The 13,669-nt window shown below is 36.7% G+C and overlaps 1 protein-coding gene across 5 annotated transcripts in view; it reads right to left on the bottom strand.

The window, feature by feature from the left end:
- SHISAL1 (shisa like 1) overlaps window positions 1-13,669 on the bottom strand; it is a 207,352-nt gene that overhangs the window by 18,200 nt on the left and 175,483 nt on the right. For 4 of the 5 annotated variants that reach the window (XM_088525618.1, XM_088525616.1, XM_088525617.1 and 1 more), the window contains 2 exons: window positions 13,422-13,635; window positions 6,878-7,211 (listed from right to left, as the gene is read on the bottom strand). In XM_088525618.1, coding sequence (XP_088381744.1) covers window positions 6,878-7,211; window positions 13,422-13,635 — 548 coding nt within the window. Of the gene's footprint in view, window positions 1-6,877; window positions 7,212-13,421; window positions 13,636-13,669 lie in introns of those variants that run through there. The other variant, XM_088525620.1, reaches the window with a different exon arrangement.

The raw sequence follows: 13,669 nt of genomic DNA, 5'->3' as shown, positions 1-13,669 counted from the left end.
TATTTCTTTCCAATTTCCTTTTAAAAAAAAAATAAAAAAAACCCCAAACCAAAAAACTACTGTTGGTCTAGTTTGCCATGCTTAGTATAACATAACATTGTAGTTGGGATGTAAAAAAACCCAGTGTTTTGGGCCTGTGACATAAAATTTTGTGCCTTTCAAATTCTATTGTATTCTTGTTTATTGTATTGATATTTTTATACATGTAAATTTGAGATCTCTCTTATTTTCAAAACACTTGGCCTCAAATAGAATGGGGCAGATTTTTGTTCATTCTGTTACTGAAGTATCTTCTCACTACTGTAGTTTCCATAAAAAGAAAGAAAACGAAACAAAGGCCCCACCACATCAGCAAGACCCATACATAACACCTTGTGATAGACACATGTTTTTGGTGGAATGTTGTCATGTTCACATTACCCATATGGCCCATTTCAATGCCAATGGCCCAAACTAGGTGACACAAGCCAGAAAGCATTGGTAGCTGCCCAGAAAGAAATTACTAAATCCTAGGATTTTTCTGGCAAGGACATTTTGGTTTAGTGATTATGCTGTATCCTGTTTCAAAATATGTTATTAAAAGGAATATTTCCTCAGAGCCTTTTTCGTCACCTGCATAGTATATATTCCCTGTGTCTTTTGCACAGCTGCTGTGGCCATGCTCAGTTACTTGGCAGCTTTCAAAGTCTGTCAATATTCCTATGCCTCCTCACCCCCAATTTGTTTTTAAAAACACTTTGGTAGTCATTGGAAAAGGTGTGAAGCAGCAAGTGAATAGTGGTGGGCTGAAAGCTATTTGTTGCTCAGGACATGCTGTGATGGAGAGGAAGTCACAGCAAAAGCAGATTGCAACATCTAATAAAGGGAATTAAAACTTTGTCTAACCCTCTCTGGCTGTACAAAGCAGATACTGTCTCTGTGTGCTCTTGAGCTGAAAGGGGCTATGGAGGCAGAAGTTAGCCTTCAAGACAATACTCCCTGTAGTCTGCAACCCCGGGCAGCTGTGGAAGGGGTTTTAACATCAGCATGTTGTGCTACAGAGATCGTGTCCATCTGCTTCACTCTTAGAGCTAGAATGTAGCGTAGCCCCAGAGAAACTACCTCAGCCAGGCCGACCTGGCCTCACTTGGTCTCATGTGATCTCCCTTGCCAGTTTGAACTCTTTTAGTTGCTATTAATTAGCACTATTCTCATGCCTCTGAGAACAAGTCTTCTTCAGTAGTCAGGGTTTTGATTGCTCTGCTTCACTCTCAATATTTCATTTCATTTCATTGTCTCTTTGGCTCGTACTTTGTTGAGCAGCAGCAACAATTTGCCTGCTGCTGTTTGATCTGCAGATGTTCAAGAAGTTTGCTCGGGCTGCAGGTTCTGCCAAGAACTGGAAAGCATGGAAGGGCCCAGCTCATGTACCTTGAAAGCATGGAGGGCCTAGCCCATGTACCTCAGCAATTAGCTGGAAGCAGCACCGTGAGGTCAAGCCAGAAGAGTTTAAGCTCATGCAGTTGCAGGCCTCATTTCTGATTGTGATGGTGTCTGAGTTGCAGAAGGTGCATCCACCAGGACCTGGACTCAGGCCACATGGGCCTTTGCACAGCCTCAGATGGTTTCCATACTGAAGAAGAAAGCAATGTTAGTTGGGCCTTATGATCCACAGACCACCTGATTTGTCAACACTGTTCTATATCAGGCTCAATATTTCTAAGAGAAGTGATTTTCCTTCGTGCCCTGTCCAACACTGCAAGCCCTCTTGTCAGCAAAATGTGTATAATGGATTTCAGCCTCCCTGAGTTATACTAGTATTATAGCTATACATGGCCCTCTTTTCCTCAAGTAAAAATGTGATCTGCTATGACAAAAACATTCACCAACTTGAACCCATGAGCTGCTTGTTTTTTTTTCTCTCTGGCACCTCTGTTTCAGTTATTGGTTTCATAAGCATTTTAACTGTAGGAAAGAAATGAAATCATAAAATAATACACACTTGTATAATTTTTTTAATGCAATAAGATCCCAAATGTCTTTACAAACTACAGGCTAATCCTGCTGTTGTTCTTGGGGCAGTTTCTTACATACGAGCTCTCTGCAGTAAGGAGGCAGAAAGTCTGTGTTATTTCAGAGACTCTGATAAGCACTTTCCTATCCTCTTAGCGTAGCTTCTTCTACAATGGGCATGTATGGGACTGCCATAATATAAGTGCAGGAAGCGAACAAATTCATTAAGTGAAAGAAGCAAAGACAAACAGGAGGAGTAAAAACTTAAGTCTCAAATTTAAGTGACATGAATGAGTAGCTGACTTTCTTCTTATGGCTGTGGGTTTGCTTGGCTTCTCTGTGTCAGCTGAGTTATGGTGGTTTCAGTATGATTACTCTTGTGATAAATCAATACTAATTTGAAAACAGAATAGAAATCCAATGACAGGTTTTAGAGCATCATGTCCAGAGTTCTTGACATTTACCAATAATGCTCCCTCCTTCACACTAAAAAAAAATCAAAGAGGGCAATCTCTTCTTACAACAAATATTTCAAAACATCTGAGGAGGCATTTTAGAACATGACCATATATGATGTGAGTAATTCTTCAGCAATCCATAAAGTTGAATGGCCTCAGTTTTCTACTGATTTAATTGACTAGAAGTAGGTAAGTAAGCAGGCAATGTAAGTAGGCATATATCTTATTTTGTAATAAAAGTATTTTTTCTCATATCTTCGTGTGCTTCTGAAAAAAACAAAACAATTACATATATGTCAACCAATTACTTCATAAAATGGAGAAAAGGAAACAGGGGAAATGCCATAAACCTAATCAAATCCTGTGGTAAACTTGATTTTTGTTTCTATTATATTTATTTTATATATATTTCTAATATATTCTCTTATTTTTGTTTCTATTCAGGATAAAAGTCCTGAATCCAAGTCAGACCACAAATTATCCTTTTCTATGAATAAAAAGAAAGTTGTTCAACGATCAATGCACTACTGGAATAAAAAAAAAAAAAAAAAAAAAAAACCCACCTTCCAAATGGCCTCCCTTCCTCCTGGTTTGAATAATGCTTGAGTACTTGCATAAAGTCAATTTATACTTTGCAGTACAAACAGTTTGTTATTTTGAAGTTACTGTTGTATAACTGTTCAGAGACCAAATATTAATTGTTGGATCACATATAGAATATAGGATCTATGAAACTGGAGGTGAGGGATCTGTGAATGCAGCATTTCTGTCATGAAAACTTCTGAACTTTTGGGTAAAATGTTTTAGCAGTATGTAAGGTTTTTTTCTTTGGTTTATATGCATGTCTCAGGATTACAAAATTATTTTTTTATTTTCAGAAAATATTTTGTTGTTGCTGAGTTGACAGAAACTCATCTATAAACATGAACTATATTTCTGGTAAGACACCACCTTTATATATCGCTGCGAGTATATGTGTGTCTGTGTGTGTGCATGTGTGTTTGAAGAAAAATGTTTATTTTTTTATGGTGGGGAAAGCAGGGATAAACTCAGGGTAGTCTATAAATGCCCAAACAAATGGAAAACGTTAGTTTATAGACTTGAATGCTGCGATTACCAAAGCATCTGAAGACATTGGTGTCATCGTCTGGAATAACAAATATTCAAATATAAAATACAAAAATAAAATATATTAATAATTTGAGCAAAGAAGCTTTCATCACTCGTGATGAAAGTGATAAATCTGTTAAGTTCATTGCAATTCTTCACTGATCGCATGATTAGATTTTAAGGCGAGAATACTGAGGCCATTCAATAAATACAGGCTGCTGCCGAAGCAGACACTGAAACTTCACTTAACTACACTTTATAATGGCAAAATTACCATATTTTCTTGTGCATAACCTGCAGATTATCTTAAGAGAGAAATAAATAGCCCGACTCCTTAGTGACTCAGCACTTGCTGTAGTACGTAGTCTGATAATTCTGAGGGAACTGTATACTCAAAAACCTCTTCCACACATTAAACACCTCGTCTGTGATGACCAATGACTGCTGCTTTTTCTGTGTACCTTTTCTGTGTCCAGCTCAGATTTTGAGATATCTATGCACTTAATTAGAGGACTGTAAGTTCCTGAAGTTGCAGGTTACAAGCTTGAAAATATGGCATCTCTTGCAGCGTCTTACAGGAAATTCAAAGAGTAAGTATGGATTTGCTAAAGAAAACACCTACTTGGTTCTACTATTGAGCAATAAAAGCTATTAGAAGAAAATAAATAACGTTATAGGAATGAAAGGAAGCACAGACAGGGCAGTAGGGAAGAGAATTAAGGTTACTGGAGAGACTTATCAATGCCCATCTCCTGCAATCACAGGAAAAGGACATATGGGACATGCTCACCTGATCCTAACATACAATCCTCGCTTAATGCTTCAAAAAAAAAATGCAAACAGAACAAAAATGTTAGTAATAGAAAGTGAGCAAGAACCCTGTAAAAATGTTTGAAGCTTTTCTTTTAATTTGTAATGCTATATAACAAGACTAGTGACTAGTTTAAAAAGGCCTAACATTTTAATTCTACCTACCTATATGCAGCCACTCTTTTATACACACACACACACACACACACATTAAACTAGGATACAATTATTCTACTGAGAACGTTAGTCCTATCTGGCAGGACTGAACCAGCTGACTGAATTTCTGACTGAACACTTGAAATTCAGTGTGCGAAAAGCTGCAGGGATTGAGAGAAGAGGAAGAAGAGGAGAAAAGATAAAGAGAAGAAATGAAGAGGAGGAGTAGAGCAGGAAAGATGACAAAAAAAGGACGAAAAAATACAATAAAAAAGAAAAAACAGTGTGAAGAGAAGAAAAAAAAAGGAGAGGCAGAAAAAATGGAAAAGAAGAGTAATAGAAGAAAATGGGAAGAAAGAATTATGGAAAAGTGAAAGTAAAGTGGGGGCAGAACAGAGAGAAGAGGAAGAAGAATGGATGACATGAGGAGAAAGGGGTATGGAGGATGAGGAGAGGAGAAAGGAAGAAGTGGGGAAGAAGAGGAAAGGAGGATAGGACAACAAAGACGGGCAGCAGGAGAAGGGCGAAGGTTTGTTTCTACAGTTACAGTCATTCCACTTTAAGTCAGTGTTTTAAGTAATCACAATACTAAAGTGTTTGGAAGGTTTTGGCGTGAATCGAGACTGCAGTGGTAAAATTGAAAAACAATTCTTGGCCCAGTCACACTGAGTGGGCCCACAGCTGTATTGTTTCATTTTCTCAATGTTCATATATTGATAGCTGTATTTACTTTAAATATGACTATAAATGTAAATGCCAATACTTAAGCATAAATACTATTCCACCATAGATTGTTTTCCTTAAAAATACATAAAGTAAATAAAAGTCCATGCTAGCATCACATGGAAGTAACAGTTTAAAAGGTTGTGAGTGCATGCACACACAAATCATTAAAAAAAAAGCATCATGAAAAAAACACCTTTTATTTGGGCTGTCATTTTTATGCAGACTCTAGTTCACTATAGTGCTATTCTTCTGTCATTAACTTAGTTACTGAGAAATATATTCATTTTCCAGGAGCTTATATTTTTTCTATCTATCTGTGATCCCGACACTGAGACCTAAACATTTCATTGAATGCAAACCAAAACAGGCACTGGGATTTTTCACATCAACTATGTGCATGTACAGCGGGAGGAAGCACTTTCAGCCCAGAAGAGGAGTCATTTAATTCTATATAGAATCCAATCCCCAGTGCTGAAATCCTTTAGAAAATGGAAGCTGTGTAAGCAGAGTCAGGACTGGATCCATTTTAGACAAGCAAAGGGATCTCAAGTAAACAAGTGAATGGACACAAAGTACAAGCTATCATGAGGTTCCCTGTAGTCATAACAAAACACAAGCAATTCTCCCCTGTGAGTAGCTTTATCAGTACTGTTGAGCTCTCAGACAAGGCCTGCTATAATGTTCAAAGCAGCACTGAATAAAAGCATCCAATAATATATTTGGGCTAAATGACCAAATCTTTCACTGATTCTAGTCCATGGTCATTCTGTCACTACCTTTACTAATACTAAAACCCTTTTCTGATCTAGATTTACATTTAAAATTAAACAAGTCACACAGTAAAAGAAAAACTAGTATCATCATCCTATTCGCAACACAATGCTACCCAAGGCTTTCAGATCTTTAGATTATTATAGTGGCTTTACATGCTCTACAGCATCAGGAAATCCTGCCATATTTTTCACCATATTTTGCCAAAACTTAGCCCTCAGCCATTGGGAATGCTTCTAGTCCCACATCCAACGCCAATGCCATTTTTGTATCCGCATTTAAATTCTCCAATTCATGCTCCGAAACATGTATGAATCTGACATGCTTTTTTTTGGTGGCTTTTGGTGGCAAACCTTATAGTATCCTACTTGTGTCATCTTGTCAAATGAGATTAAACCTTGTTTCTTTGGCTATACAAATAAAAAATTAACCTGATTTTCATGTTGTTTCTGTGTCCAATGCTACAAATACTGTAGATTTCTGAAACTGAAATTATTTCAGTGCTATTATACATATACTCTTTGAACCAACACACACACATTAGTCCTTGACACCAAATTCAAAGTAACTTTATATTCTTCAATGTAGAAACAAAGACTTTTTGCATTTATTTGAACTACAGTGCAGCAAAACCACTTACCCCTGAAAAATGGCAGTACCTATTTCTCCAAGACACCAGTACTGAAATATGACTTAAAGTATTTCAGAATAGAGAACCAATCCTAATTCTGTAAGATGCTATATAATATAAAGATTCCAGCTACTCAAATGATGCCACTAAGCACTGCGGAGTTTGCAGTCATAGTTCCAAATACAGGTGATAGATTAAAAAACAGACCACAGTATGGTATAACTTACCAGGCAGATGTACCCTGAAAAGACATCAGGGGTGGGCTTACAGCATCTCCTTTTAAAGTATGTACTGTCTGAGAAGTTTGAGGCTGAGGCTGAGTTTGAGGCTGAGGCTGTGTCTCTGGCTGAGGCTGTGTCTGTACTTGGCTTGGATCCTGAGCAGGCTTAATCCATCGGCTCTGTCCGTGTGTCATCCACTTTCCCTGGATTCCCCACCGTGCCAGGTAAAATTTGCAAATATCATAGTTCATTGAAGAGTAATATAAAAGGTCCAGTACCAGCAAGATCACCACAAAAAAGCCATAGATCCACACTCCTAACAGTGCACTGTAGTTGCTATGAAAGAAGAAGAAGGGAAAACAAAAAAGTCATCTAATACATCAACAGTAGTCATTACATTAGCTGGTTATTTGATTCATTTATATATGTATATACATATATACACCATATACATATATATACACTATATATATGTACGTAAATATAACATGCACATATGCATACACACATACATATACAAACACACACAGGTGGACAAAACTACATTTTATTTTGAAGAGTGCTTTATTTAAAAATATTTCTTATTTTAATTCATCTATACACTGCTGTATGCATGGCATGGGACATAGAAACAAAGCCCTCCCTTGTCCTGCAGATACTTTTTTTATATACACACTACTAGTTCATAGATTTGATATATGATTAATTTCAATACTTTAAAAGTGAGGCCTGATATGCACACACTTGATGGGCCCAGTGGCTTTTATTCTGTAAGCTCTCACTCTCAGAGAGTCACTCTATCATCCCACTGACTCGTGGACTTTTCCACAAGTAGTTATAGGAAAATCTGCTGTAATAACTGAGCCTGCAGTTGCGCCTACATCAATGAAAGCACTCATTGCTGACAGGTACTATAACTAAATTTTCTTAAACCTTTTTCTCTGCTCTTTTAAACTTGCTTTTGAATTTAATAATCACCGCTGGACACAGAAGAAACATTTATCATCAGAATCATAGGCTTTCACGAGCAATTGCTGAAGATCCCTTAATTTGCTGGTAATAAATTCAGAAAGGAAGAATATTGACGAGATTGTATTACAGAATCAATTCAACAGGAAGAAAAATATGTACTATGGTTATATGTACATGCTAAAATATATGGAAGGGGTAAGACAGTGAAAACTATTAGCTACTGTTCGCTAGAGTAGCTCACAGTTTTAAAGCTAAGACAGGTGACTAAAGATATTAAAAGATAGGGACAGGAAAGAGGTGAAAAAAGCAATAAGGGCAAAACTTTTCAGACCTAAAACTTTTCAAGACTTCACCTTGACCCTTCAGTTCAGCTTGACATTTTGCACAACTTTCCCTTACAGTTAAAAATAAATAAATAAATAAAACTCCACCAGGATTTAAAATAAGAAATACGATAAGAAATTGGAATTTTAATTTCTCTGTTGCTGCCCATCAACACTTAGTGAGACTGATTCTCCTTCTCCTGTGAATCTCCTTTCCAAGACACAGACAGAACTCTGTCAAATTAAATGACAGTTAAGTGAGAAAATGACTGACATTAATGAGAGGAAAATCAGACCTGCTAATGGGTCCTTCCTGTGTAGCTTTAGGATTATACAGTAAATTTCTGAAAACTCTTACCTAAAGGTAAGACTTATCCATGTGTGCCTAACTTCCTGCAACTGTGAGTAGGTCTTGGTAATGCATTAAAGTCTTTGCAGCCTTAGCACTCATATAGCACATATAACATAACTTGGTTATACCAGGCTTCTCAGTAGTGTTACTAGGGATTTTATTTCAACTCTTCTATATACTACTAATGTAAATAGTATAGAGAGTTCTCTAGTTCTCAGGAAGAAATTCACTGGGACAAGTCACTAGTAGGATACATTTCATGCACAGGTGACTTGTATTTAATCCATTGTGAAAACAGAAATATCAGAAATGATACCGCTTTTGTTTTGGCAACAGTTTGAGAGGAAGGAACACTTCTTTACAGTTGCCTCAGAATAATTTGTTTGTATTTTAGGCACTTAGTTTTACCCATCAAAATTTTGCAAAGTGAAAATCAGAGCTATTTTGGGTGTTCCAATTTAAAGCAACAGTTTATTAATCAGGCCATATGTGAGTCCTCCATCTGCTCCTTCTAAATAACATCTGTTTTTTACAAGTACAAAAATGAAAGACTGCTTTATTTTAATTAACAGACAGCGGGACAACAGCAGTATCAAAAGGGCCTTTTGAAAAATCACAAGCAAAATTAAATAAATGGTATGTTTTGCACACAGAGAAAAATTCCATACCTTGATCTTTTTTGTTACTCAAATTATTAACATGTTCCAAAATACTAATTTTGCTGATGGTTACTAATTATATTAATAAATAAAACTTACCTACAAATTAAGAAAATACCTTAAGTAGAAAATGAACACTGATTGACCATAGGGCCAGAGACCTGGCAAAGAAATGGGAATACAATAACGTAGGACTTGCTTTCATTTCATTTAACTGAATTGTTTAATTATAAGTTTCATCTTACTTCTTGATTCACTCAGAGCTTTTGCACAAAAGTTTTATTTCAATTAAAATAAAGCGTGAATTGACTCCAAATCTACTTAGATTCAAATTTGGGGTTTTTAAGCATTCATGGACAGAATCAAGTAAGACAAAAAAAAAAAAAAGTTTTGATGTGGTTGCATCTTCTCTTCACATCTGCAAAAATAAAACTTGCTCATTCCTCCTAACTCCCCCACCCTGCTAATCTGTCGTTTTGTAGATTTCCATTTAGGTTCAACATAACTTTCTGTAGTGTAAGAAATGACTTTCAAAGTTCTCTGCTCCTGCTAGCACACAAATAGAAAAGCCAAATCTGGGGTAAACATTACATAACAATTTCCTTTTAGACTCTATGTACACATAAGTCATGCATCTTTTTCTTAGAAAAGCTCATTACTTTATTGCCTGCTAGAAGACCATGATTTTAAGACACTTTGATTTTTGTAGCAATATGGTGTAGATAGGCTATAGACTTGCTACAAAGCACATTTGTGTAATGGAAAGATTTGCTCCGACTGCAAGGAGCCTTTGAGAACAGGAATATTTTTCTTACACATCTCATCCTATTCCATTTACAGAATCCTACTTAGATTGCTTTGTCAACCCAACACAAAAATGAAAATAGACAATTCCTTTTATTATTCTTATCCATGTAATTCCTTCCAACTATTTCATTAACTTCTTGAGATGGATGACAAACAGGTTTGGCCTGGCTATTTTTAAAAAGGATGTGTTGATTTTTGTGTGTTTTACATGAACAGAAGATAATTCATTTGGCAATTTGGGTTTTAAAAAACATCAAATCAAAACACTTGCAAACAGAATTCTACAGCTGCAGAATTATATATGTTGGCAGACAGTCATGGAAGCTGCTTCTTTTCCTGTTCTTCTTAACACTGCTACTTGCTATAGAAGCACACATCGGATGTCCCGAGCAAACACAGTCACATGTCTAGCAAATCCCTTGGTACTTGTATTGCTGAGGAGCACTATATACTTTTTACATACAAACTTATAAAATTTATTTTTAACATTTACTATTATGTAAAGGCCTTTGACCGAACTAATGTTTTTCCTGGAGAAACCATCGTGGTATACCTAAGAGTGCTTTCCAGTTAAATTGCATGTTTTAGGAGCAGATGCTGGTAGATTTAATAGATTTCTCCCTCCCCTTTTCTTGCAGAGTGGACTTTCTGGGAGATTCAAGCAAATGCCAGTTCTGCAAGGGATGTGCTACACAAAGAGAAGATAGTGATATTCTGTCCTCACATTACTTCCTCTGCAAAGCTGTAATATGGTGTGCAAAAGCCATTCAGCCCTGAAAAAACTAGAATAAGAGATAAGAAAAAAAAATGGATACATTACAGGCTGCCATAATGCTGTCCAAGTAGCAGATTAAGGACCCCTAACACAGAACTATTGTTGAAACTCATCAAAACGTGCATAATAGTTAATTTGAGAAAGTGTAAATTAAATTTAATAGACAAAATTTCAGGCAAATATACTTTGGATGGCAGAACTTTTCTTGGCTGTTACACATCACTGGTATTTCTATATTTTTTAATGAATGAACTGTTGGCATTCACAAATATTGTGAACTGATTTATCTGCTTGATAACAAAGATACACACACACACATATATACATATAACCCAGTGTATCCCCTTACAAAGCCATACGAATATTTACTTATGGAAAAACAGAAAATAATTAAATATAGGCATATTATGGAACTGCAGAAGATAAATATGATTTTTCATCCTTACCATGGCAAGGAATTTACAAGTCACTTCATTAATTTTTTTCCCTCAGCTGTACAACAAGAAATGTGTTTTGATAATCAAAAGAATGGCTAGGGGGAAAAATAAACCAAACAACAACACTGAATCACTCTTACATTAAAGCTATAATCTTTTTTTTTTTTTTTTTTTTTCAGTTCATTGCTATTCCCGTATCCTAAATCATTCTCCACAGGTACAATGCAAAATGTTTCACCAAAATCTTTTTTTCAGTGGTGTGTGAAATTGGATCTAAATAAATAGCTGATTTTGTTTCATAAAGCATACGGGAGATTGTTACTATAAAGTGACCCCTGGACATACTTACCACACACTGACTTTTTTTACACGTATTATTATTTAAGTTTATTTAAGTTCTAATAAGATGCTTATTACTGTAGTCTTGGTGCAGGCATCTAGACTTCACTTCTTCCTGCCTCTCCATACTGTGTCTGAAATTCCTGGGAAATCTCTCACCAGTTTCAGAGGGAAGAGAGCTTTCTCCCTCTCCCTCACTGCATTGGTAGAGTCTGATGCTGGCAGTTAGCTCCTCTCTGTTTTCGTGACCCTGACTGATTTACCAAAAGCTGATGTTTCAGGAAGTTACATGAAGGGAACACTGGCTTCTCTCCTACACTTCTCTATGCTACACCTCCAAAAGCATTTTGTTGTATTAGCGTGTTTTCATCTGCCTTGGCAAAAGATCAGCAGGTAGATACTGCTCACAAAAATATTCTGTATGGAAGAGATGTGTATACACTTTGTGAGCTGTTCCAAAGCAAGAGGTGGATCTTACTCATTAAGAACATGGATATCTTTTCCCAGAGAAAACCAAATCACCCTTACTGCTCCTGTTGGACCTGAAGCATCTCCCCAGTGTTGGATACCCACCAGTTCCCATGATGTTCCCCTAGGCTCCACAGGGCCCAGGCAGGAATTTGACCTCAAGTGCATGGCTAAGCACACTGCAACAAGTATAGGAACAACTTGGTTTGAAAGTATCTTATATGGGTATAGAGTTTATTTTTATCTTTCTTTTATACTACATAGTATAAAAACTTAACACCAGTATGACTAGTTGACTGTCACTTCTGCAACTATGGAAGTTAAAGCATGCAGCTTCTGTACCTACACAAAACTCAAGCTTTACTAAGCCGAGCCGGAAGAGAGAAAATTGTTAAGGAAGACAGCTGTCTGTAAGCTGGCTGCAGTTGGGCACAGCTCCACACTGTGCCTTGAAATAGATGACATCAGTATTCCAGCAAATCTAGGTGCCTCGCATCTGCTTCTATAGAAAAGAATGATAAAAGCCCAACTAACGTTTGCATGGCAGAAGGCACTAAAATCCCTGTAGTAGCCAGAAATGAATAGACTGGAATTCCAGTCATGTTTAATCTGCCATCTCCATCCCCTGGAGTGCCTGGAGACCAGAATAAAATGGCAGGAGAAAACAGTTGACCAGAAACCACACCTGGGGGTTTACACCAGATAAAGGCTGCCCTCTCCACCACAGAAATCAGAGTGGATCGATGCGGCTAGAACATGGAACAGTAAAAAGGAAATAGCTCACAAGTGAAGATTTTGTCATCATAATTATGCAAACAGTAATGAAGATCTACTTGCTACTTATAAGTGCTTTGGGGAGAAAAAAAAAAAAAAGAGTTTGCAAAAGCTTTGAAGACAGGCCCCGAATTGCATGGAAGATATTCATATATAGCAAAGTATTTCAGGTAACAGGCAAGGAGACCATACAACATGGGTATACAAGCAAGTATATCCTATTTCCAAAGGTCAGTGATTACAAGAGATTTTTATGCAAAATATGCAGAGATTCAAAATAGTGACCATGCAAAACATTTAGATTTGTAGGGGCTATGTCAGCTCTGTCCCTTTATCCCCTGCTGACATTTTTGTGGTGTATTTTGACTGATGCACATTCGACATAGCTTGGATTAGTTTGAGGTGAGTGAGATAAATTTTATTATAAATTTACATCCATGCTCCCCTAGCAATGTCTATAGTAAAAGCAAAGGTAACATATCCTGTCCTTTAGAAAATGTCTGTAATAGCAAAAGCCTTTTAGCAATGTTTCTATCTAGGTACAATTATTCTAATTGCTTCCATCATTAAGAACACCTGAGAGTATGTTATTAAATCAAGAACAGTTTAGTGAAGAGTACTTTAAAACTCATTTACTTACTTATGCATATATCCATCTGCATTCCCTGTTAGGTTCATCTGCATAACAGTCTGAAATTCTGTCTCATTGCAGCAATATTTAAATACTGTGTTGTTATGGTGACAGCAAAAGATGTAAGATTTATTGTCAGAAAGACGTGGGCAGTGAAAACCAAAGTGGTAGCGACCTTTGTAGTCTGTATATGGCTCGCAGACCCGAAAATGTGCAGACAATGCTGTAAAACAGAGAATGATATTGGTTTAGTGAGT

Source organism: Tinamus guttatus, unplaced genomic scaffold, assembly GCF_059628265.1.
Source record: "Tinamus guttatus ecotype Peru unplaced genomic scaffold, ASM5962826v1 Tinamus_guttatus_pri_ptg000229l, whole genome shotgun sequence".
Classification (NCBI taxonomy): domain Eukaryota; kingdom Metazoa; phylum Chordata; class Aves; order Tinamiformes; family Tinamidae; genus Tinamus; species Tinamus guttatus.
This window is presented reverse-complemented; position numbering and strand designations above follow the sequence as displayed.